Here is a 22835-nt window from a genome sequence, read left to right as displayed (position 1 = left end):
CAAGAGGTGTAAGCGCAAGGTATTTTTTGTTCATTACAGAGGCATTTGAAGAACATTCCAGAGTACAATATCCCTGAGTACTTCCGTGCTGCAAAGAAAACCTTATCAAAAAGGAATCAAAATACCAAAGAAAGTGATGATGCTCCTAAATCAAAAGAAACATCAAGAATGCTCAAACGTAATAATTCAAAGAGTGTAAAAAAGTTTATGGTAATGTATTGTGTGTTTTGTTATTATTGTTTAAGGCTTTCTTGTATCAAATTATGAGGATTTCTTGCATAACCAAGGTCAATCTCAATCTGTATCTTAAAATTAGGATATGTGATCCTATTATCTTTATTATCTTAAAATCGAGAGAGTGGTTGATATACAGAATAATAGCAGAGAGTAGATATGTGATAATTTCTATTAGCCTCCATGGATCATATTTTTCCTGTCAAAAGAAGCATGGTATGTTGACATTGCTCTTTTAAGATTTAAAAATTTCCTGTTCCTTCTAATATACTACAGTAATGCTTCTAGTAAATTGATAAAACTAACTGCAGTAATACCTTGAGATACTAGTGTCGCAACATACAAGAAATTTGAGATACGAGGAAAGTTCCAAGCAAATTTTTGTCCTGAGATACGAGAATAATTTTGAGATACGAGGTAGTTCCCTATGCGGCCGCCAGGTGACCGAGTGTGCTAGAGGCTTCTCACCAGGACAGCATCGCTTGGTCTTTCCCATTGGATCTCCGTAGTGTAAAGTTATCTCCGAGCATCGGCCGTAGTGTTTGCTTTTCTTACTTGTTTTTTGCGTTAATCAGTCCAGAATTAATTTAATAAGCAATTGGTCCAAAGCAAGCGAGTGCAAACAAGGGTAGTGAAAAGAAAAAACGTATGATGACAATGGAGATGAAGCATGAATCAATCGAAAAACATGAGAGTGGCGTAAGAGTGTCTGAGCTGGCGCGCCAATATGAGAGGAGTACATCGACAATATGTACCATTCTCAAGCAGAAGGATGCTATAAAGAGCACCAAGCCTTTTAAAGGAGTAACCATCCTTTCCAAGCTGCGCAGTGATATTCACAATGAGATGGAGAGTCTTCTTTTATTATAGATAAAGGAGAAACAGTTGGCGGGAGATAGCGTGTCCGAGACGAATATATGTGTAAAGGCCAGCAGAATATATGATAACTTGAAAGGAAAGCAAGCAGCCGAGAGAGGGGAGACTTCGATGCCAGCGGAAACCTTCAAAGCCAGTCGTGGCTGATTGAATGATTTTAAAAAACGGACTGGGATGCACTCAGTTGTCAGGCATGGGGAAGCAGCAAGTTCCGACTCGAAAGTCGGGGCGAACTTCGTCACAACCTTTGTATCGGTTATCGCCCGACATGGCTTCATCCCCCAATAAGTCTTCATCTGCGATGAAACTGGCCTTTTCTGGAAGAAGATGCCCAGGAGGACTTTCATCACGCCAGAGGAGAAGAGACTACTGGTCCATAAACCCATGAAGGACTGGTTAACTCTAGCCTTGTGTGCCAATGTCAGCAGTGATTGTAAGGTCAAGCCACTGCTGGTGAACCACTCTGAAAGCCCACATTCTTTCAAGAGCCAAAGGATCTTGAAAGAAAAACTGCAAGTGATGTGGCACGCTAATGCTAAGGCTTGGGTTATGTGGCATTTCTTCACAGAATTGGTTAATCTGTGATTTGGTCTGGCAGTCAAAAAATATTTGGCCGAGAAAAACCTGCCAATGAAATGTCTCCTGGTCCTCAACAGTGCCCCTGGTCAGCTTCCCGGTCTCGAAGAGGACAATCTCAATGAGTTTAGGTTCATCAAGGTCCTTTATCTCCCTCCCAACACCACACCACTCTTCCAGCGGATGGGCCAACAAGTTATTTCCAACTTCAAAAAATTGTACACAAAGCATTTGTTCAAGAAATGTTTCGATGTCACAGACAACACCAATCTCACCCTTCGTGAATTTTGGAAGGAACATTTCAGTGTCGTCCATTGCTTAAAAATTATTGACGATGCATGGCAGGGTGTCACAAGACGAACTCTTGATTCAGCATGGAAGAAATTGTGACCAGGTTCTGTCGCTCAGAGGGACTTTTAAGGGGTCGATACGACAGACCCTGATGACCCCGAACCTATTGTGATGGATGAAATCGTGTCTCTTGGAAAGTCCATGGGACTGGAGGTAGACGAGGCAGACGTGAACGACCTTGTTGAGGAGCATCAGGAAGAGCTCACGATACAGGAATTGATAGAGCTCCAGGAGATGCAACATTCGGAGGTGTTGCAGGAGCTCAGTAGCGAGGAGGAGGTGGAAGACGAGGGCCACCTTTCTACGGCAGAAATCAAAGACATGTTAGCGAAGTGGCAGGAGTTTTCTAATTTTATGGAAAAGAGGCACCCGGTTAAGTTGGCGAGTGGTTGTGTGTTAGCCTATTGTAACGACACTTGCGTGCGTTATTTTCCCAACATTATGAAGGGGAGACTAAAGCAAACATCTCTAGATAGGTTCCTTTTAAAAAGGCCGTCAAAAATTAAAGGTGGAAGCGAGGCAAAAAGAGCCAAGCCGGAAGAAGAAAAGTAAAAAAAGTGGAAAATGAAAATAAAATTAGAATTAAGTTTAGAGTAACGTAAGATTAACATTTTATTTTTAAGTGTGTGTACAGTAAGCTAATTTCATTTAAGTTAAATTTAAAGTTGCTAATTTCATTTAAGTTAAATTTAAAGTTAAGGTTATGTTACGTCGTGTTACCAAAGTTTTACGTACCAAACGTGTTGCCCTCAAGTCTCTCTCCTCCCCGTCCTCTCTCCCTCCTCCCCGTCCTCTCTCCCTCCTCCTCCTCCGCACACACCTCCATTAGCCGCTACCGTCTGTCTGAAAGGTAAGGACTCCATAATAATGTTACATTTCATTGAGCATCATAACCAGTTCATAGGTATTTGTTATTTTGTTAGCGTAGAATGTTGATTAAAACAATTGAAAACATGTTTTTCCACTGTAATATACTGTTTTCAGGGTTTTTTTTCAGAGGGTGGGAACGGATGAATTTTTTTTTAGTTATTTTATATGGGAAAAATTCATCTGAGATAAGAGCAAATTGACACACGAGCTCAGTCCCGGAACGCATTAAGCTCGTATCTCAAGGTATTACTGTAGTATCTACTAGCAATAATATGCTGCACATACATCACCTTCTTTAGTTTCCAAGTCATGCTGATGGTGTCAAGACACAAACTCCTGATTCTTTTTCTTTTTAATGGTTTAAAATGTCTTCATTCTGATTTGTCAGCAATTACTGCATAGCTTCTGCAAGGGATTTGTTTTCGAGTGGTCATGATCCACATTCTCTGTCTCATGCCATGGACATTTTTGTGATTTTAGAGAATTGTTGTAAGGCCTGTAAAGCCCTCATTGTTCGTCTCTGGAAAAATATCATGGCTGTTGATAAGATTAAAAATTCAAGGCATGAAAGGAATCTTTCTTTTGGTTCAGGGGTAAAAACAGATGACACTAGGTTAGTTGGTTGTTAAGGGGATGATTCGATAATGCCGCTCCAGTCTCTCACTTTGCTGCTGTCCTAACAAATTAGTTTAGATATGCAAGAGTTTCAAAAGAGCCTTTAATGTCATTAGCTTCTTTAGTAATACATCAGAAGAGCAGTCAGTCTTTAGTTAAGGGTAATATGTCTGGCCTAACCTGTCCTGTTTCAAACCCTACCCTGACTCAGGTGGTGGCTAGCATTTCAGTAAGGATTCTGATGGTACTAACTCAAGTGGTGGCTAGTATTTCAGTAGGGATTCTGGTGTTACACAGTGTATCCCAGATTTGAAATCCTCTTGTGGGGCATCAAATACTTTTACATATTTTAGATCCTTCTCTTGCCAAACCCTTGCATTCCCACATTTATAGCCACTCTTTTAGATGAGTAGATTGCACCTCTTGTCAACCGTTTATGCCTTGTGCTGAGATGATAGTTTTGATCCTAATATCACTCTCGATGAAGTAAGCTCCCTTAAACAACCTATTTTTTACATATGTGAATAGCATGGCAAAATTTATGATTTTAGTAAATCAAACTGTTTTCCCATCGAGTTTCTAATGTCAGTGGGTGCTGTTTGCTTGCAAGCTTGGCCACTAGCTCATTGCAATTTTCCATTATGGGGTAAAAGTAGTGACTAGTACCTTAGTTGCCAAAACGAGTCCCTTTAATCAAATCCTGTATGAGGTAAACAAGTATATAAACAACAGTCTAGTAATTTCTTAGAAAATCCTTCGGATAAAGAGGATGTGATGAAGAAGATATAGAGGAAGAACCAGAATCAGATGAAGTATCTTCTTTTAGTCTTAAAATTTAAGACAGCTTATTTCTAAAAGATATCCATATAAGTTTCTTAAAGTAAACTATGATGTTGATTTTTATCTGAGTTATCAAGAACGCCTGCTCAAAATATGAATATACATATCAATTTACGCAGTTTGTTTTGGGCAAGATCAATACATAGTCATCCCAAATACCATACAAAGAAAGGCAAGTAATTCAAGTTCTCCCTTAGCATTGAACCCTTCTATCCTACAAACATGGATCAATTGCCCAATCTAGGTCCAGATTATGATCTGATCTCTGCTTTTGAGCCTATTAACAAGGAAATTACAAATTACGATATTAAAAGAATTTAGTAAAGTATTTGCATTACTAACTTACCTTAATGAATTCTTTTAGATTCTTTTATGAAGATTGAAGGTTTTTTGATATTCAAATGATGATTAATCTATTTCTCAGTTTTGCAAGGATGGTGCCAGGTTCTTAAGTGATCACCTCTCTCGTTCGCAAGAGCGGCCACTCATAAGAGACTCCTCTTCGGAGGATTGCTACTAATGAAGGTTAGCTTGCTGATCCACCAACCCTCAGGGGCATCATGTGTTCCTGGACCTTCTCCTGACGATGCTGCAGCTAGTCCTTCCGAAGGGCACATCTCAGTTCCTGATCGTCCTACCAGCAGACCTGCCAACCCGCCATCACTGTTCGTGTCTCCGGTACAGCCTCTTGAGACCATGCCTAAGCATGCAGCTACGTGCCAACACTCTCAAGCGCGCCAGCTCACTGCAGTGTACCAGCGCTCACCAACATCTTGTCAGTGCCAGCCTGCTCCTTGCTCTCCAGCTCGTCAGCGCTCTACAACGCTTCGGCATTCGCCTGACTTGCAGCCTTCCCCTGCTCGTCCTCAGTGATCTCCAGATCGCCAGCACTCTCCAGCACAGCCTCGCCGTTCCAGGGAGCAGCATTTGCCAGCTCGCCAGTGCGTGCCTGTGCTCCTCTGCGCATCAGCGCTGTCCAGCGCCGAAGCTTTCACCAGTTCTTCACCAACCTCCGGCTCGACAGCGCTCATCTGCGCATTCACAGGAAACTGTGCACCGCTGTAATGCACCAGCACTCTCCTGCGCATTCTTTAGAAACTGCGTGCCAACGCTCCAGTACTCCATTGTCCCATTCCTCCCCGCAAACGCATTACAGCATGGCCGCCGGGAAAAGATTGGAGAGGCTTCAAGATCCCGAAGATTCCTTTCAAGGCGAATCAACCGCATCTACCATTGGTCCCTTTCTCTTCAGGAGGTTTTCCTGACAGTACCACTGTCAGCAAACACAATCTGGACCATGTAAACGGCCTATCATTAGCTCGCAAATCTCTAATAGCCAGAACGCCGATCACTAGCTCACCGGCCACCGTTCACTAGTCCGACTGGTTGCTAGATCACCGTTTACAGATCGCTAGCTCGACGATCGCCAGATCACCAATTGCTAGCTCATCTTAATCTAATCATTGACCTCCAGTCTTGGCAGTTGCTAATGATCCCCGATTGCTGGCATGCCGATCACAGAGTGTTAGTCAATAACCAGTCATCACTAGATTGCTGATGTCCAGCTCGTCTTTCTTTGATCATCAATCTCAGCTCGATGATCTCTGACCAGCCAATCGACTGTTTGCTGATTTCTAGCTTGCTGATCGCCAGTCCATGATCGAGCACTGATTGTCAATGGCTCACCGATCACCTACTGACGATTATTAAACCATTCTGCTGTCTCTCAGGGCTCTCCAAGCCAATCACCAACTTGGTGCCAACCTTCCTTGGCTGACTGACCAGACAGCCTTCATCTGCCTGTCAGTTACCATCTTCGGCTCACAGATCGCCGCTTCACCGATCATCGGCAGTTCACCATTCACCAGCAATTCGTCATTCAGACTTACCTCTGCCCGTGGTTCCCTAGATCGGAAGGCAAACTGCACTTCTCACTACTTGCCGTTTGCCAGCACAACAATCCACTAAAGCGATCGGTAGGCGATCGACAGCCCCCATCAGCAGCTTGTTGACAGGTGACTACTCGCGAGCACTCTCCAACTGCACAGTAACCATGATACCCAGCTGTTAACCATTGATTAACATTCTTCAGACCGAAACTTTTCTGAAGAATAGTATCAATCTCGTCAGGCCGCATGGTAGGGTTAAGCATTTCCCAGCTTCTATCAGTTAAAGGAGTTCTTTCCCAGGGAAGAATCCTTACACAGGGTATCGCGTCCCATCCTTTCCCCCACAAGTCAAGACCCCACCGTCAACAATCTCCCATGTGAAAGGATCCATAAGGAGCTGTCCCTTTGGGTTGATGTCCACACCATGTAGGAGGAGTTTGGACAAGTGCTAAGAACACAGGTCTTCATGTGCACGCTGAACCTAAAGGACGCATACTTCCAGGCCCAAACCATCCATCTTGTAGTAAGTATTGGAGATACAGTCTAGACAAACAAGAAATACCAGTTCAGGGCACTCTGCCTTGATCTTTCCACAGCACCCATCCTGGACTCACAGGATCAGCTTACGTCTCCTCCGTTTTTGGACGACTGACTGAACTTAGCAGACTCGGTGGCAACGTTTCGTTAGCACCTGAACTTGTAAAGTCTTTTTACCAAGATCGGGTGATCATGGTAAACCTTTGGAAGTCTTCCTTACTTCCCTCTCAGAAGACTGGTATATCTGGGAATGACATTCTCATCAAAGACAGGCTTAGAAAAGTCTCAAGACCCTTTCTCAAGATGAGAAAAACTCCCAGCCCAGAGTGACTATTCTTCCTTGGACACCTATCATCCCTGGCCTGTCTAGCCTCCAATGGCTGCCTCAGGATTCGTTTTCACCAGTGGTGGCTTCAGTCTGATTGGAATCAGGCCTTTGATTCCCCAGACATTCTGATCTCAATGGGACCAGAAGTTTGGACGAACCTCAACGGATGGGTGTCAGTCGAGAATCTAGGGAGTAGTGTAAAGTTCTCATCCTTCCCCACCCCTCGGACTGGATCATTCCCACCCCTCGGACTTGATCCTGACCGTAGTGCTGCACCACACGACCTCAGGCCTCTGAACAGAGTCCGAAAGTATCTTCACTTGAATCTCTGAAGAGATGAAGGCCAACTTTCCGGTCCTTCAACCGCCTCATCAGTTCCTAACGGGCCACTCGGTGGTATGATGAGTGACAACACTACGTAGGGGCTCACATCAACCCGCAAAAAGGAGCTTGCTCGCAACCTCTTCCCATCTAACAGTATAAATACTAAGATGGGTTGAAGTCTGCTCGGTACCACTACCAGCCCCCTTTATTCCAGACTAGAGGATTGTGCTTGCCGATAATCTGTGCATAGCATCTCAGATAAAGTGTACCGAATGGTTTTTGAATCACCTTGTAGCCAACAAAGTCCAAACTTTACGGGGTTTTCCAACGATGGATCTGTTCGCAACGCCCCTGAACCTCAGGTTTCTGCTGCTCCCCAGTCCTAGACCCTAAGGCGCTCTGTCAAGAAGCATGCCAACAACGATGGGTACAACAATGTTGTTTACATCTCATCCCTGTTATTGTCTGAAGAGAAGGGTACTCAACAAGGATAGAATATAGGTCAGCCTCTCAAGGGCTCTCATAGCTACGCTATGGCATTACGCAGAATAGTTTCCTAACCTTCTGCAGCTCCTGATAGAGCCTCCAAGAGAACCCTCTCCACGTCACATACAACCACACTTTGACATCTACCACAAGCTATAGCTTCGCTATGATTGTAGGCCTGGAGACTACCCAGTACCCCACTCTCAGAGAGGCTTTCTGCAATAAATTGTGAAGAGGTTGTCTGGATATCTGAGGAACTCCTCAGCATCAGTCTACCAGGCAAAGTATAACATTTTCTGTGGTTGGTGTCTTGGGAAAGCTTACCTCTCCCTTCGGTACCTCTATTCCAGCAATAGCAGAATCCTCGAGTATATGCAGGAGGAAAAGACCCCCTTTTCAGTTTTAGCTGGTAAAGACGATCACTCAACCTTGAGCCTCGCCTTCAAACTGAAAGGAAAGGACATCCCCTCATCGTTAGATCTCTCCTAACTCATGCGGACTTACGAACTTGCCTTTTCCTAATCGGAATTGAGATCTCCCTCTCGGAACAGTTCGAGTTCTCTGGTCTCTAATGAGACCTCCCTACATTCCACTTCGCTAGGTAACAAATTTTCACCCGGTTTAGGAGGCAAACTTCATGGTCTCTCTAGAAGGGTGAAAGGCAACGTTCAGTTTCATCCCTGAGTTTGTTGCCAAAGTCTACAGAGGTGACAGATCCTAGACAACAAGTCTCCATTCTGTAACTAACGATCCAGGACATCTTTTGACATTTATACTGTTTTAGAATAATTCATTGTTAACTTGTTCTCATAATTTATTTATTTCCTTATTTCCTTTCCTCAATGGGCTATTTTTCCCTATTGGAGCCCTTGGGCTTATAGCATCTTGCTTTTCCAACTAGGGTTTTAGCTTGACTAGTAATAATAATAATAATAATAATAATAATCTGTTACTGTACCCAAGGTGAGGTTTGAGGCTCTACCTCAAGAGAATGGCAACAGCCCACCTGGGTCCCTTCTCTTTTCATCAGCACTGGGGGAGACAAGAGGAGGATCACGGAAAGATCATCTCTGCTGGACTCACAGAGTCATCAATTACACTCTGAATCCAGATCAAAATCCAGCATGCCAACCCACGATGTCAGGGGCATTGCTAGCAATGCCCCTGGCCCTTCTAAGCAGATTACTCTGTCACAGGTTCTACAAGCAAGGGTGTGAATTCTCCAGGTGACTTTCACAACCTTTCTTCTGCAAGACCTGACCCACTGGAACTCGATACAATCTCTGTCGGTCCTGTGGTGGCTGTACAACAGCTAGTTTTATACCTCAAGCTCCCTATTGGACAAGTAGCAGAAGGTTGAGGGCAATGTTACCCTTTTTTAGTCTGCGTGAATGAAAAGGTTTGAGTGGCTCTTATTCTTTTCTTCATCCTCCCCTCTCTTGGGGAAAGCAGCTTCCTGGGTTCTCTGGATAAACTGACCTCAAACCACTGCAGGTAAACCATGCTCCCATATGTACCTAGTGCAGTAATGCCTCACAACACAAAGTTAATTTGTTCCATAAGGTTTTCGTAAAGTGATTTTTTCGTGTTGCGAGTCGCCTTTTACATGTAAATAGCCTCATTCATTCTAGACCCTAGAAAATCACCACATTAAATAATTATAAAAAGGATATGCACCACTAAACAGTACTAAATATATGAAATAAGTTGCGAAGAGGTTGTTTGGATATCTGAGGAATTCCTCAGCATCAGTCTACCAGGCAAAGTATAACGTCTTCTGTGGTTGGTTTCATGGGAAAGCGTATCTCTCCCCTCGATACCTCTATTCTAGCAATAGCGGAATCCTCGAGTATATGCAAGAGGAAAAGACCCCCTTTTCAGTTTCAGCAGGTAAAGACGATCACTCAACCTTGAGCTTGGCCTTCAAACTGAAAGGAAGAGACATCCCCTCATCGCTAGATCTTTCCTAACTCACGTGGACTTACAAACTTGCCTTTTCCCAGTCGAAATTGAGACCTCCCTCTCGGAACATGGTTCAAGTTCTCTGGTCTCTAAATGAGACCTCCCTTCAGCATTTAGTGAGCTATTGGAATCATATCAATTTGTGAATAACGTTGACTGCACAACTACTTTGACTGGGCAGGCATACGTTATCGGAAGGATTCTTCTGCTCTGGCGACTACACTTGGGGGGTTTCCTTTCCCCTTCGCGGGTTGGGTTTATTCTTAGAATTTATATTTTCCTCAGCACTTCATGATGACATCGGGTGTGAAGTCAATGGCCGTGGCTACAGCTGACGTCTTAGCTGTCGACTAGGTCTACTCCCGTTCGCCCTTCCTTTGACTTCTGCTTACGGCGACTCTTCTTACTTCCTGCTGATCTAGTCGTCTCTTAACATTCCGCAATTTTTCTCTCTCTCCCTACAGGCAATGTTTTAGCGCGCATGCAGCTTCCACCTGTTGAGGATTGCGAGATCAAGGACAATCGTCAACCAATGGCTTGTTCGACAATCGCCGAATCGACGAATCTTCCTTCTCCTTAACGATCACAGGGGCAAGACTCATCACCTTGTCTTCCTGGTCGATCTGGATGTTGTTTGCGACATTCCAATGATATGATCAGAATTTCATTCTGTTCAATGATCACAGTGCGAAACTCATCATCTCGTCTTCCTGGTTGGTCAGAATGTTGTTCATGACAATCCAATGTTGAGTTCAGAATTTATTCTGTTCAACGATCGCAGGGGCGAGACACATCACCTCGTCTTCCTGGTCGGTCAGGTTGTCATTCACGACAGTCAGATGTTAGACACCCATTAGGGCGTCTTTTGTGACGATCATTGATTACCACAGAGATCGCTACGATCACAAGATCGTAGTTATCGGGACCTTTACTTTCTTCTTCTCGAAGAACACCGGTTTGGTTTCTCCTTCTTGGGATTACTCCAGCAGGATTCCCGTTAGGAAAATCCGTTGGGGGTCAACTCAGAATTAAGCCTTGGCTTTTTTTTGTAGCATCACTTTTTATTAACCTTCCTTTGAGATAGTACTCGTTGTAAGGAAACAGAGTGCTGCCTAGAGGTTTGCCTCCAAGTTTAAGATATTCCTCTTCCAGGGGAGAGTCTTTACCCAAAGGGGGAGGTCACTGAAATGACCCCACCCCACACACACTTTCTTTCATATTCCGAGAGAGGGTATGTCTGGCGAGGGTCGTGCTCTTCATTCATAAGGGTTACTGACATTTCAAGATGTTAAAAGGAACTAGTGTAACAAGTTTTGAAAATAAACTTTATGCACAAAAGCAAAAAAAAAAAAAAATATATCCATTGTAACAGTTTACAAACCTCCGAGAACAAATACTAGTATCTTATTTGAAGAATTTGGTGTACTTATTGAGATGGTTATCATGGGAAAAAATTAATTAGTTATTTATTGAGACTTCAATCTTTGAATGGCTGACACATCAAAACTTGATGCCTAAGCATTTAGTGAGCTATTGGAATCATATCATTTGTGATTAATGTTGAATCTGCAACTACTTTGACTGGGCATATGTTGGATCTACTGTAGTTTTAATTGATGGACTGAATAACTTTGTATCAAATATAAATATGAAAGAAAAGTGCATTATATCTCCAGTGCACAAACTTATTACGGTGGTTCGTGAAAAATTTTGGTCTGCTGAAAAATTGAGATATAATTTCAAATTTCATTTCCTTATTCCTTTTCAGGAAACCCTAATACAAATTAGACAGAAGACAGAGAACCCAGTGTTGCAAATTCAGCATTTTAGGCAGATTTAACATTAAACATTTAAATCCAGCATTTAACAGAAAAGAACAGAATTGATTAACTAACAGCTGTATTAATTAAAAGAAAATTAAGCATCATAAATACATTTTTCCTGATGAAGTGTAGGCCTACATAAAACGCATATTAGATAAGACGGAACATGTTCTATCTTTTTCATAACCGTATCAGAGCCCGACAACAGTGAAAGAGATAGTGTTTAATTGTTGCAGGACCCAAAAGTGTGTCTGCTCAAATTATCAAATCTTCCATTTTGTTTTGGCTTCCACATTCAAATAAAGTGGGATATAATAGACCCATAATTAGTAAGAAAAACCAAACAAACATTTTGTATTGTGATAAAACCAAACATAGAATAACTATTGATAATATTCATACTTTACTTAACCGTGACCTGATCAATGTATCAGAGCATCCACAGTCCTCGGCAGGCACCATTAGAAAGAACATTCGAACTGGAGTTGACAGGAAATGATGACATTTGGATTTATCCAAGATCCTGGTATTGTGTCCTGAAAGTCACTTGCAATCAAAATACTCAGATTTACTCAGGAACCACTTAATATTTTCAAAGAATACATAAAAAATTTGCAAAAAAAAAAAAAAAAAAAAAACGGTTTAAAGAAAAAAATTATTGTTGAAGACATATCTTTATTAAATGCTTCTTGTCTGATAGCACTCCAACAGTACTTACAGTCATCGACAGAATTTTTGGGGTGTTATAACACAAAGGAAGTAGATCTCAGGCATGGAAATTTGCGGGTGACAGATCAGGTTTCTACAAAACATTTAAATTAGCTTTAAAAATGTATGCATGAATGATAAAGAGACCCTCATCAATCTATTATGCAGCGATAGTCTCAAACATCTAAATTCCAGACATCCTTATCAAGACCTCATTTTTTGGGTCTCGATAAAAAGTGCATACCCTTCACCGAGTGAAAAGCAAGGAATTTTTTTTTATTAAATTTTTAACAACATAATTGTGTGAAAAGACATTTACATCTGTCGTAGCAATTAAGACTTGCCACCGATCTCGGAATGACATAAAATGGGCTCTCCATCTTGCAGTAACATAATTGGAGCCAAAAACCCACAAACTTACTTCAAACAAGCAGGAGTAAATGAAATTAAAATTTTGATTTTTTTCTTTAATAATTAATCTAGAACTTTATATTAGATACTTGCATTTAATATTAATACAACAGAAGTTATCTGATTGTTATTACCTTTACTAACTTTGTTGCGGTGAAGGTCATGTTTTGATAGGCGTATGTTTGTAAGTCTGTGTGTGGGGTTGTGATTCGCATAACTCCAAAATCATTTGACCGAATCTCATAAAATTTGCTGGGATGACTGTCTATGAGCCAAAGACAATTTAATTGGATTCAAAGGTCAAGGTCATAAAAGGGTAGAAAATGTCTTTTTGCTATAACGTGGTAAATTTTTTATCCGATTTTCATTAAATTAGTGCCAAAATGTGCATAATGCAATTGCCTATCTTGTGGTTTGTAACATGATACAGTTATGTCATTACTCTTGCTTGTGTATTTATTTGTTTTTATGTGTGTGTGTTCATGAGTTGCATAACTGAAAAAAACCTTTGACCGAATCTCATGAAATTTGGTTGGATGATTGGCCATCAATTTGATTAGATTTTTTAATTGATTGGGACAAAAGTCAATGTCAAGAAAAAGTGAAAAATTTCTTTTTGCCATATCGTGACCAATTTTCATCTGATTTGCGGGAAACAAGTGCTGAAATGTCCATATTTCAATTGCCTACCTTATGGTATATGTGTTTTGAGATCAAATGCCCACTATCATCTGTTTATTTTTATGGTGACAAAAGTTGCTGTGGTGAAGGTATGTGCTCTACCGAGTGCCCCTTCTAGTTATATAAATGATATTAATGTATTTGCCATCTTTTTTAAAAATTCATGTTAGTGGTCTGCCAAATTTAGAATTGTGCATTTAGTGATCCGTGAAGTTAGGAAGGTTGGCGACCGCTGGTTTAGACTACCTCTACAGAAACATGCATTGCTGAAGAAAATAAACTTTAGACATGAATCAAACTGCTCACCTTTTGTGTTTATTGAAGAATTTACAATGAAAATAAATTATGCAATTAGCATTCCCTGTGAACGTTTGTTGGGCGCTGTGTGTGCTGACTGCCTTATGACCATACACAATAGGGTGAGTAAAAGTGAAAATGATACCATGTGTCTACTGATGGAAAAGATTATAATTGTTAAAGTCCAGTTGCCTTGGTTTGATGGGGAGACTTTGGAGAAAAAGAGAGAAAAAAGACTTAAAGAAAGTGGAATCAGTTAAAAACAAAGTACATGGGTAGAATACAAAACTGCAATGTGTCAGTATAATTACTTACTAAGAAGGAAAAAAGCAAATACTATAAGAGAAAGACCTGCAAAGCAGCAACAGATGTAAATAAGTTATATCTTCTCTTAAAGGGTATAATGAGAAATGTAAATGAAAAAAAGGCTACCAGAGAGGTACAGTTACCAGAAATTAGCAAATAATTTTCAAGTATTCTTTAAAAAGAAAATAGAAAATATAATTCGGTCATTTACAAATATTCATCAGAAAAATGGTACACCAGGTACACAGATAAAATTAACAAGATTCAATAATATAATACAATATGATGTCACCAGGATCATAAAGAGAGCAAAGAAAACCAGCTGTGCGATGGATCCAATGGCAATATCTGAAGTAACTGGAGAAAAAACTTTTCTAAGTCTAGCTCATATGATATTGAGAATAGTAAATACAAGCATCGATGAGTGTAAGTTTCATGATTTCTAGAAAAAGGCTATAGTCACAACAGTTCTGAAAAGTGCTCTAGATTATGAGGGACTAAGCTCGTATAGATGTATTTCGAATCTACCTTTATTTCAAAAGTGCTGGAATACGTAAATCTTGAACAACTAATTAGTTACTTAGAAGAAATAGAAGTTGTTCCAACACGAATACTTACCTCGAACTACTTTCTTAGGAGTTACCTGTAACCTCCTCTCTACCGACCAGAGTTTTGTGTAGGGTACCCTCTACCCCGTTTTCTATGGAGGCCTACCCCCGGCATTAAAGAATGTGCCCCGAGGGTAGGCTTATCGCTAGGTCGATGTCCGCCCGGGTCAACAGCTCCAGTAAGTTCTCTGGTCGCGACGTGTCAACACGTTGCCCTCGTTCTCTATCGATCCTTTGTGTGCGTTCTGTGTGTCCCACGTGTTCCCCGCGTGGTAACTTGTGTTTCCTGTGTACTGTTCCCGGGTGTTCCTGTGTGTTCACCTTCCACCCTTGTGCTTACCCAGTGTATTCCTTGATTCCCTTCGTGCTTGTGTCTTGCGTGTGTGCATTATGGAGCAAATCCGCCGTTGTCCTGGGCCTAGAGCCGGTAAATCGTGTGGAGCGTTCCTCTCCAAGCCTGAAGTGGACCCTCACTCCCTTTGCTCCTCCTGTAGGGGAAGGGTTTGTTCTTCAGCAGATATGTGCCCCGAGTGTGTAGGTTGGAGTGATATCCAGTGGGTACGTTACGGAACTAAAAAGGAAATTGGCGAAACGTTACCCCAGAAAAGCTAGCGTTACTTCGCCGCTACCATCACCCAGTGAGCGGTCCGACGGGGCCTCTGTTTCGCCGTCCCCTACACAGAGTAGGGGCCGAGGTAAGTCTGTCGTGGAGAAAGAACAAAGCGGTCTTCCCCAAGAGTCTAGTGAAGGTGCAGTGGCAGTTGCGGGTCCTTCTAGGGCTAGTGAAGAACCCAGTAGTGCGTCCGGAGAGTCGGCCCTTGTGCTCGGGGGGCACGTGTCCTCCGATGACCCCTTGTGGGGTAGTAACGCTGTGTCTGTGTCTTCGCCGCCCTCGTGGCCCGTGCTTCAGGGTCTTCGGTAGGCGGCGACAACCAAAATAAGTTACGGTCTTCGGGTAATGATGCCTTCGGTTGGAAGCTTCCGAAGACACCAGGTAGGTCCCCGTTACGAATGGAAGAGGGCCTGGACCCCTGGCTTCCTAGCATGGAGCGTCATGGATCGTTCCCGGCCCCTCTCACGGAAGTCCCCGAAGATTTCCTTCAACCGTCGACCTCGGGCACTCAACGAGTTACGAAGTCCCCTGCAATCCCCGCTACCGCCCGCCATACGATAAGTGCAGTGTCGTCGGGTTCATCAGAAGATTATTACTCGTCGGGGGAAGAAGCAAGGAGAAAACATCGTCGCCGGAGAGAGCGGTCCAGGAGCAGGCGTTCCCGTTCTAGGTCGCGCTCCAGGTACAGTAGGAAGCGCTCCCGCTCCCCAGGGCATAAGTACAGGAGGAGTAGGTCTCCTGATGGCGATTGGGTCTTCGTACCCCGGGAGTCAAGAGTACTTTGTTCCCCGGACCGCCGGTCCAGGGAGTTCTCGCCAAGGATACCTTCCTCCAAACACGGCCTTGATCCTCGCAACCAAGTTCGCAGGAAGGACTCAACAGGTAGGCGTAAGTCCTCGAAGCCTCCGGTTCACCCCGCCCAGCGGGGGGAAACGCGCTTCTTTTCGGGCAGCCTGGCCGAACCAGCCAGCTGGTGCGGCCTTCGGGTCGGAAGGAACGGTTCCCGCTGTCGGGTCAACCCACGGGAACCGCGTCCTCGTCACCCAGAGCCCTTGAGCGGACGCGAGTCCCCGCTGAGTCGGCGATGCCTGCATTAACCCAGGCCCCTGGTGCGGACGTCCCCGCCGATGAAGTCCAGTACCTCAGTAGGACGGCACCCCTGGCTCCAAGAACTAGACGTCCGGTCGGTGTGCCCGGCAACCCAGCTCCCCGGTCTCAAGCCGAGACCTCGGCTGACGGGAGGGAGGGTTCCCCAACGGAGGACTCGGCCTATAGGAGGGTGATTGGCCTTATCAGGAGGCACCATAAGATTGAGGAACCTGCAGCTACGGACGAAGACTACTGGAGGTCAAGCCTGTTACGGATAATGCAGACCCCTACCCAACCTAAGACGTCTCTAGCGCTTCCTCTAGCCCGAGATCTGGTCCTAGGGCAAGAGTATGTGGACAAAGTGGTGGCTAGAAATGCCGAGGCCCCCAAAACCCAGAGTTTCTCAAAATTGCTCCAGGGCCTTAAGACTCAGGGCAAAGTATATGTGCCAGAGGGGCGTCGCCCAGGCCCCTGTAAAGTGGAATCTTCCCTTGACATCCTGGGTCAGGGCGTCTCAGAGGATAGAGCCTCTTCGGCCCCAGTTTGTTTTTCTCCATCGGAGGCCTCCATGATGGAAGAAATGTCAAGGGATCTGGTGAATGTCTCCTCTTGGTTGGACTGGTGGGCTTCCATCTTAGTAGGAGTACAAGCCTCGTTCGACCCCGCGGACCCTGACCAGCAGAGCCTCCTGAGGGAACTTATTACCTCCGGGGGTAAAACCTTAAAGTTTTTAACGTACCAGTCGCTCGCCTTGACAGCTAACTGGGTACTCCGCAAAAGAGACACCGTACTGGCTAAGGTGTCCCGGAAGGTACCAGACAGGGAAGCGCGGGCCATGAGGAGCCTACCCTTGTGGGGGGAGTCCTTGTTTCCCCTGAAAGAACTAGAGACCATCATGGAGAAGGTCTCGAAGAGGAAAGATTCTAACACCCCCAGGCCTACGCCTTCTAGGAGACCGCCCTACAAGAGGTCCGTCTCAGATAGTGCCGCGACGGCCCAGGCCTCTCCCAGCACGACGAGGAGAGAGGCTCCCTCTTCCTCCTGGTCCTCAGCGCCTCAGCCCCCCCGTAGGGGAGCTCCAGCATCCTCAAGCTCCTTCAGAACAGGTTACTCTGCCTCTAGGAGAGGCCGTTCAGGCCGCCCCTCCAGAAGGAGATAGAGTGGGAGGCCCCCTATCCCCGCCCAAGCCTCGGGTTGGGGGAGACCTCAGACTACATTGGCAAGCATGGAAGGCTCACGGAGCGGAGCCTTGGACAGTGTCCGTACTAAAGGAGGGCTACAGACTACCGTTCTTAGCAGAACCACCCCCTCTAATCCCGGCCAGCCGGGCAGAATGGCTGGCTCCCAAAGACCCGTTGAAGAAGACCGCCCTTCAAGAGGAGGTGTCCTCCATGTTAGAGAAGGGCGCCATGGAAGAAATTCTTCTCCCAGGCCCGGGTTTCTACAGTCGTCTGTTCCTGGTAGAAAAAGCGACGGGGGGTTGGAGGCCGGTTATAGATCTGTCGGCTCTCAAGTTCATCAAGAAGACAGACTTCAAAATGGACACTACGAAGTCAGTCCTGCTGTCCTTGAGGGAGAAAGATTACATGATGACCATAGACCTCAAGGACGCCTACTTCCAAATTCCGGTCCACCCCTCGAGTCGAAAGTTTCTCCGGGTGAAATGGGGTTCCCAGATCCTGCAATTCAAGACCCTTTGCTTCGGATTGTCAACAGCGCCCCAGGTGTTCACGAGAGTCTTCACGACTGTCTCAGTGTGGGCTCACGAACGAGGCATTCGCCTCATCCGATACCTGGACGACTGGTTGCTTCTTTCCTCCTCGAAGGACCTCTTGGAGGAACAAGGGATGAAACTCCTCCAGTTTTGCAAGGATCTGGGCATCGTAATCAACCCGGAGAAATCAAACCTATCCCCATCCACCAGAATGACCTACTTGGGAATGACGTTAGATACCATTCTGGGAAAAGCCTTCCCTTCGGGAGACAGAATAAACAACCTCATGAAAATCATTCGGCCGTTCCTGTCGGGGCGTCCCAGGAGAGCGAAAGACTGGCAGAAACTGATAGGTCACCTGGTCTTATTGGAGAAACTAGTTCCCCAAGGGAGGGTAAGGCTCAGAGCCGTGCAATGGAACCTGAAGAACCTCTGGTGCCAACTGGACTCACAACAAGTCCTAATCCCAGTTCTACCAAACACGAGGCCCTCCCTGGAATGGTGGCATTGCCGGTCGAACTCACTCAAGGGGATGCCCTTCGCAAGCGACCCCCCCGAGTTACTACTGTTCACAGACGCCTCCAACCAAGGGTGGGGAGCCCATCTCCTCGACGAAACAGCACGAGGGACCTGGTTGGACGGAGAAAAGGAACTCCACATCAATGTCCTGGAGTTGAAGGCAGTCCAGAAGGCTTGCCTACACTTCGCAGATCTTCTAAAGGGAAACACCGTGACGTTGATGTGCGACAACGCCACGGTAGTAGCATACATAAAGAAGCAAGGAGGCTTGAAGTCGAAGGAGTTGTGCGATCTCACCATAAAAATTCTAAATTGGGCAGAAGAGAACCATGTGGTGTTTTTAGCAAGGTTCATTCCCGGGAAGAAAAACGTGCTGGCCGACGGTCTCAGCAGAGTGGGCCAGATAGTAGGGACGGAATGGTCCCTCCTCCCAGAAGTAGCCAAGCTCATCATCCAACGTTGGGGTTCCCCGGTGATGGACCTCTTTGCAACAAAACTCAACGCCCAACTCCCCGTATATTGTTCTCCTGTACCAGACCCGAAAGCAGCCTTGGAAGACGCATTTCAGCATAAGTGGGACAATCTAGACGTGTACGCTTTTCCCCCTTTCACGTTGATAAGGCAGGTGCTCAACAGAGTAAGGACAGCCCGAAACCTAAAGATGACTTTGGTAGCGCCCTGGTGGCCGGAGAGAGAGTGGTTCGCGGACCTAAAAGACCTGGCGAGCCAACCACCGTGGCCTCTGCCCGACAGGTCAGATCTTCTGCATCAACCTTATTTTCTCAGGCTCGACGACAACCCACTCTCCCTACGTCTTCACGCCTGGAGACTATCGAGCGACTCCTGAAGAAAGAAGGATATTCTTCATCCACTGCTAAGAGAATGTCGCTATACCTGAGAAAGTCTTCAGCCTCGGTCTACCAGGCTAAGTGGGCCTCCTTCACGAAGTGGTGCTCGGTGAGGCACGTTAAGCCTCTTAAGGCTTCTGTCCCAGACATGGCAGATTTTCTGGTGTTTCTCAGAGACAAGATGGGAATGTCAATCCCAGCCATAAAAGGGGTTCGGGCCGCCTTAGGCCAAGTCTTCCTCCTGAAGGGCATCGACCTGGGGGCCTCTAGGCACATAGCGATGCTTGTCAAAAGCTTCGAGCAGTCCTGCCCCCCACAGGCGAGTAGGGTGCCCCAGTGGGACTTAGCTAAGGTCCTGAAGATGTTGTGTGGCCCCCCCTTTGAACCTTTGAAAGATATCGTGGACAGGGATCTCACTCTCAAGGCTGTCTTCTTGCTGGCCTTGGCGTCCGCTAAGAGAGTGGGTGAGATCCATGGGCTGTCATATGACGTTTCTCATTCGAAGGGGTGGAAAGAAGTATCCTTCAAGTTCGTTCCTTCTTTTGTGGCGAAGACCCAGAACCCAGCAGTCTGGGATCCGAAGTTCGAAGGTTTCTCAATACCAGCCATCCCTAGGACGGGTAATTCGGAGGATTTGAAATTATGCCCTGTACGGACCATTAGAAAATACCTTGAAAGAACGGCTCATCTCCGCCCAGGCATCAAGAGCCTCTTCGTATCCACGGGTATTACCAAGAAGCAAGTGTCCAAGAACACCATTTCCTTCTGGTTGAGACAAGTTATTGCCAGAGCCTACAAGGAAGAAGGCATGGCCGTGCCAGGCACCCCCAGACCTCATGACATCAGAGGCCTGAGCACGTCCTTAGCCTTTGAGAAAAACATGGCAGTGGGTCAGATCCTTTGAGCAGGTACTTGGTCGAACCAGTCAACCTTTACTGCCCATTACCTCAAGGACTACTCGAGGAAGTCCTTAGACGAGTTCTCCATTGGAACATTCATCTCCGCCCTCCAAGTGGTGTAACGGTAAAAGCCCCAGGCTCGATCACGGATAGCAACCGGGAGACACAGGTGCGTTTTCCTTCCATCCTACCCAGTTGCTCCCTAGCCTCATCGGGGAGTACCAACTTGTACCATTGGATAACACATTCTTCACGACTACGCTACTGGATGCAACATCAGAAGAAGTTTTTTCAAAGGGTGAGTACTTAGACACTAACGTGAGCTCTTTGTGTAGTTACCCTCTCGTCCGTTTTCTAGTATGTACCGTTATTCCTGGGCCTCTTGGCCTCCGCTTACCGGGTCTGTGGGTCAGAATAGCACTCCCGCCTCCTAAAGTGTAAGTCTCCTAAGAAAGTAGTTCGAGGTAAGTATTCGTATTGGAACAAATCAAAAATTTTAAGTAATTTTTATTTTTCCTAACATACTTACCGAGAACTACTTTCGGGTAATGGCCCTCCCTTCCTTCCCCGAGTGCCTCTCTTCCCTTGCAAGCATTGTGCTACTTCAATAGAACTTACTGGAGCTGTTGACCCGAGTGGACATCGACCTAGCGATAAGCTTACCCTCGGGGCACATGCTTTAATGCCGGGGGTAGGCCTCCATAGAAAACGGGGTAGAGGGTACCCTACACAAAACTCTGGTCGGTAGAGAGGAGGTTACAGGTAACTCCTAAGAAAGTAGTTTTCGGTAAGTATGTTAGGAAAAATAAAAATTACTTAAAATTTTTTATTTTTACCAGACAATCAGTCTGCTTACAGAAAATTATACTCTACGGAGACAGCTATCTGTTATGTTGTAAATTCTATGCTGGAACTGATGGATGAAAACAAATGTGGTATTTTAATATTACTTGATCCTAGTGCTGCTTTTGATGCAGTTGTGCATGAATGCTACTAAATGACCTAAGGTCCATCCGTATTGAAGATTAAGTTTTTGAAAACTTAAAAGACTACTTAGTTGACAGAAATTTCTGTGTGCAAATTGGAAACACAATTCATCATAAGAACCTTTAAACTGAGGGGTACCTCAGACGAGTGTACTGGGCTCAGTCTTATTCTGTGTCTATACTATTGGTCTGTCGAAAATACTGCAAAGGCATGTAGTGAAATTCAAACTATCTTGCAGATGATACTCAATTTTACTTCTCCATAGATAATATAGACGACACTACTGAAACTCTAAACTGAATTCTTGCCAGTGTTAGGGAGTGGATGACAATCAAACGACTAAAATCAAATGAAAATAACACTTGAGTTTATTATGGTTGGACAGAAAAACAGCGTAAGAAACTTGGGTGATATTCAAATAAACATAAATAGCAATTTTGCCCTGATATCCAGTAAAGTTCGTGATCTTGACATATCTCTTGACTGTAAGATGTCTTCCGATGCCCAAATAAGTAATATAGTAAAAACTGCTGATTATCATCTTAAAAACATTGCTTTTTATAAAACAGTACCTGGATAACTTGTTATAAACTCTTATTACCAGGATTGACTAGTATAACTTCCTCTACTATAATTAACCAAAAGTGCAACTTAAAAAATTGCAAAACATAATAAACAGGGGACTAAAACTGATAAAATGTGTCCCCCCTGAGAAAGAAGCACACCCATACTAATTAATTTACACTGGCCGCCTATCAACGCGAGAATTAAGTTTAAAATATGAACAATAACCTATCAAGTTATCAGAACCTGACATCCAAAATATTTAAGAGAATTGCTACATATTGTGCTGCCAATAAATCGTGTTGACACGAGAATAGTTATAGATGATTTCAAATTATTGGAACATAGATATATGTCTACTGTAGGCTCTAGAGCCTTTAAAAATGTGGCTCTGAGACTATACAATAAGCTCCCACTAGATAATTGAAAGACTGAAGATATTGAGGCTTTCAAGAAGAAACTGAAAACTTTCTTGTTCTCTTTGATATTGTGGATTTGACAATAAACTAACAAAATGGGGTGTGAAATGTTGAATGTTTTGGAAAAAGCATGATAAAATTACTTTTTGGGCTCAAGCCATGTCGTCCTGATGGAAGGTTCCTATAGGGAGCTTTCTAAGGGATATTTGGCTACAATGATATTCCCAGAGAATTAACCTTTAGGTCTCCAGAATTCTAACTCCTGGCACGAATATCCTTAAAATTTCTCTTAAGGAATTAGCATAATATCAGGGGACGTATATCTTCACCCCGAATAGCGTTCTCGTTTCGAGGGGGAAGAGTGGGAAAAATAGAAGGGGAGCCGTTATCAAGGTTACCCTTCCTCTCGTACTACTATTGAGTTTCAAGATGGCGCTGTATCCAAGATGGCGCTTATTCCT

The 22835-nt window shown here is 44.5% G+C and overlaps 1 protein-coding gene across 2 annotated transcripts in view; it reads left to right on the top strand.

Annotated features, from left to right (window-relative positions):
- Ddx56 (putative ATP-dependent RNA helicase DDX56) overlaps positions 1-22835 on the top strand; it is a 523416-nt gene that overhangs the window by 468422 nt on the left and 32159 nt on the right. The window contains exon 10 of one of the 2 annotated variants that reach the window (XM_068376799.1): positions 40-210. The exons of the other annotated variant lie outside the window; for it this stretch is intronic. Within the exon in view, the coding sequence (XP_068232900.1) occupies positions 40-210 (171 nt within the window). The remainder of the gene's footprint in view (positions 1-39; positions 211-22835) is intronic. 2 annotated transcript variants of the gene reach the window in all.

Source organism: Palaemon carinicauda, chromosome 7 (genome assembly GCF_036898095.1).
Source record: "Palaemon carinicauda isolate YSFRI2023 chromosome 7, ASM3689809v2, whole genome shotgun sequence".
Lineage (NCBI taxonomy): Eukaryota > Metazoa > Arthropoda > Malacostraca > Decapoda > Palaemonidae > Palaemon > Palaemon carinicauda.
Note: the sequence above shows the minus strand (reverse complement) of the source record. Positions and strands in the feature narration are given on the sequence as shown.